The sequence below is a fragment of the Leptinotarsa decemlineata genome, unplaced genomic scaffold (genome assembly GCF_025532065.1).
Source record: "Leptinotarsa decemlineata unplaced genomic scaffold, Ldec_3_MD MMD2_P_RNA_scaffold_6, whole genome shotgun sequence".
NCBI lineage: Eukaryota > Metazoa > Arthropoda > Insecta > Coleoptera > Chrysomelidae > Leptinotarsa > Leptinotarsa decemlineata.
In genome coordinates, this window is record NW_027412533.1 from 18,202,685 (window position 1) to 18,206,572 (window position 3,888).

The 3,888-nt window shown below is 35.5% G+C and overlaps 1 protein-coding gene across 1 annotated transcript in view; it reads right to left on the minus strand.

Moving 5' to 3' along the window:
- LOC141480200 (uncharacterized) overlaps positions 1–3,528 on the minus strand; it is a 6,865-nt gene extending 3,337 nt beyond the window's left edge. Inside the window, exons 1-2 of the mRNA XM_074170090.1 lie at positions 2,723–3,528; positions 1,653–2,660 (exon numbers count right to left, since the gene is read on the minus strand). Of these exons, the coding sequence (XP_074026191.1) occupies positions 1,653–2,660; positions 2,723–3,119 (1,405 nt within the window). The 5' untranslated portion in view covers positions 3,120–3,528. The remainder of the gene's footprint in view (positions 1–1,652; positions 2,661–2,722) is intronic.
- Between the last annotated feature and the right edge of the window lie 360 nt (positions 3,529–3,888).

Consider the following 3,888-nt stretch of genomic DNA (forward strand, 5'->3'; position numbering starts at 1 on the left):
GTTTTCATGAATTCATAAAAATTTCTGTATTTACTTTCAAAATGAGTGAGTCGGTATCTGTGTACAGTAAAGAGACATTTTCACCAAAGTGTTGTTTGATGCATCCATAGAAAAAGTCGTACATGACTGTTTTTGATAATTCTAATATAGAAAATCCCAAATATAATGGTTTATCATAATGGACTTTAACTTTACCCAAATGAATGGCAACGAAATTTTTTGTAGAAATTGAACAATTTTTGAAAATTGGTCTGGATATGAGAGTGTTGGCACCTGTATTATTTTTTATATTTTCCAATGTGTAACGAGTCTAACATCAATTCTGTTATCTACATTCTCCATTGTCTTTCCATATACCGCATTATCCATTAGTTTGTAGAAATCTTCAACAGATTTGTTATTAGACCTATTACGCATTTCAGTATTAAGATCTATATAGGTTTTATCCAACGTGATTGTTTGAATTCCAATACTCTATGTGTATTTATTACAATCTAACCATTTTATCATTCACATTTGAAATTGATTTGGGAATTTTCGATTGTGTACGAGGTGGTATTAATTTTTCAACTAAAAATGGAAGATCAGAATGTTCATCATGCAACTCTTATGGATAGTGAATATCTACTTCAAACACATACCCATACGGACTATCAGCACTCACATTCATCACATTAAGGTTAAGAATTTCATTAGGTGTCAACCATGTAAATTCACTTGTTGATAGAGGTTGTGACATGCTATGACAGTATAGATTCGTTGCATCTAAATATGTAATGAATGTGGAAGGTTCATTGGGATTATAATTTGGTGAGAATTTATTATTTGCTATATGTTTCCTCTCACTACACTGACTAATTCCACCCGTATACCTTTTTGAAAAGAGTGAATCATATCAATGTCAGTTAGTAATTCCAAGTCAATATTCGTATACTTCAACATAGCATCCCAAGATAATACAGGTGCAGTGTAATAATGTGCTGGATCTAAGTTATAAATCTCTAAACTTGTGTTGCGAAAGTTTTCAAAAATATCACATAAAGCAATACATCCGACTTTGAATACAAATCAGAGTATTCGCCCTAATTCTGACACTCGAATGAATTCCATACATTACTAGCCCTATCACAATCATTTTCTGATATATGGAAGTGATGGATAACTCAATTTGTCAATGTAATCAACGAAACTATATGGAAATACACCTTTATGTCTCATCAAATTGAATTTTTCTATTTGTGGGAAATGTTTGTGCATCTCCAAACATTGATCAGAGGTCAAGTTAGCACCCAACTTCTTCAACGAATTAGTCATAAATTTATAACTATCGATAAATTTCATTTTGAGATATTTCTTATAATCCTTACCATCTTTATCGGTATAGGTGTGTGTGAAGATATGCTTAGTGAAAGATATATATTTCTCTTTTGTTTGTGGGATGACATCAACTCTCTCTTTATTCCTATACAATTCTTTTATGAATAAATGGTAATCATACCCAATCAAATTGTGGAAAATAGTAGGTACAAAATTAGGGAGTTTGAAATTCAAATTACATTTGGAATGAGCGGCATGTGATCTTTTGTTTTCTGTAACATGACAATGATCTCTAACTTTGACTTCACCATCAATAAATGGTGTAGTACATATACCACAAGTTCTGGCTGCAGCAAATTGTTTCTCTTCTTCGAGGGTTTGTGCATCCATTGGTATAGGGTATCTGGGATGATTTCCATATATCTTTTTCAAATCATCTTCAATGCTACTCACAACTTTGTGAGCATCTACACCCCTATATGTAACAAATTTTGATAAATCATCATTATATGAACATTTCGTCAGGTAAGCAAATGCATATGGAGCATGTTTGAATGTTTCAATCGTGTATGAACTTTCGGGATTTGGCTCATTCACGTGAATCGGTTCTAGTACTGATTCAAAATCAGCATATACTACAAATGGCACCCTCATTTGTCTCTCAAAATGTTCAAACATTAATTTATTTTCCGCAACCATCCGACCATATTTATTGATCTCAAAATTGGTGGTTGGTGCTGTAGTACTAACGAGATTACAATCATTCATCTTATAACGTAAAAGCAATCTCTCGCTGGAAAAATATATCAAACATCCATCACAAAAATATTTTTTATGATCATGAGCTGATAGTTGACTAGAAACTAATCTTGAAAAATCTTTTATCCAGCAATACTGACTATTACCGGAGTCATCAGTTATAAGTAATAAATTGACATGTCTCCGGAGTCTCCTCTGTGAGTATCGCAATGGACCAATCACATCATAATTTATGTTACCCCTATCAAATTTTCTCTCGAAACCGTAAACATTAATTGAAATATCATTCCTATCTTCAAATCTTTCAATACTCTTATTATTAACTTTAACCGGAAAATTCAGACCTGTGACATCTAAAATATTGGAAAAATGTGGATGTGATGTAACTTCGGACACTCTACCATTTGCAAGATATAATGCTGATGTTATAGCCCAAGCAAAACAGTATTGATCTTCGTTGAGAACATTCACGACAGCTTTCCTCCATTCAATGCATTCGGGCAGCTTCATATATGAACGTCCTCCCAGTGGAGTGTATTTATTAATGTTGACTTCGAGAAATAGTATTTTTTCACAAGTCCAACCTAAATTACAAAAAAATAAATATTACTACTCAATCTCGTTGGAATTCACAAAAAATAAATACCTGAGTCACGTTCTTGGAATTCAATCGTTTGAGCCACAATCACATCGCGGAATCCATCAAAAACAGCATTCAAATCTGAAGATTGGTCCACTATTTTATTTTGGGAATTAAATGACTTCGTGTCCCTCGAATCTTGAGCCTGAAGAATATAATTCCCAAAGACTTCCATGTTCACCTTGATGCTTTTATGGATCCTGATGGCCGATTCCAGTAATTCGATGACCTTCTGAATAATCCCATTAAAAAATGACATGTAGTCACTGGATACAATCGAACTCTCCACTCTGTATGTAATAATGCGGCAATTGAATGCATTCGTTATAAGTTGAATACCTCCAGACAATTGAACACATGCATTATTTTCATGACTCATGGTTGTTCGGTGGGAGTTCAACATCTGTTATCACCTCACAACTGGATGCGATAACAGATGTCGATACGAACAGGCAGTGGTCGTTGTGCTCTCGGAAAGGGCAGACGTTAGCACAGTCCTCAGCCGCCTGCGTGTCACCATCGATAGTGAGGCTAGAGCGATGCGTTACGTCACAGCCTTCACTGTATCGAGAGAGGTGAGGGCGCACCGATGAATACACATTACTCAGCCACACGTCGTGGAGTGAACATCTTGCTCTCTTACCGATGAACGGTTGTTGCTGTGACGTCACACCACTACTAACTTGGTGGGCTCACACCGATGGAACATTCATCACTTGAAGGCTCTTCGAAGTATGCAGACGTATGTTTGTGCATAGACAAGCACATGATGAAAACCCTGTACCGTGCATTCTCACACACACACACACCAATCAAATGTAATTACGTCACTATGTCTCACACACACAAACACACACACACACACACACACAAATTCTCATATGAAAAAAATTCTGAACGATCCATGCACCAGACCCTTCAAGGTCACATCACCTTGATGTTACTAAGCAACAACAAAAAAAACCAAATAATACGTCATAGTGGTGGGGGAAGGCCCAGAACCGGCTGTAATCTACTACTTGTATTACTTAATAATGGAATTTAAATATCATGATAAACCATCATATCGAACGGTGTGGAATGATCTGCAGAATTATAGAAGACATGCGAAAATAATCAAGAGAAGAAATTAGCAATGCCAAAAATAGCATGCGGGCTAGACGGATTGAATT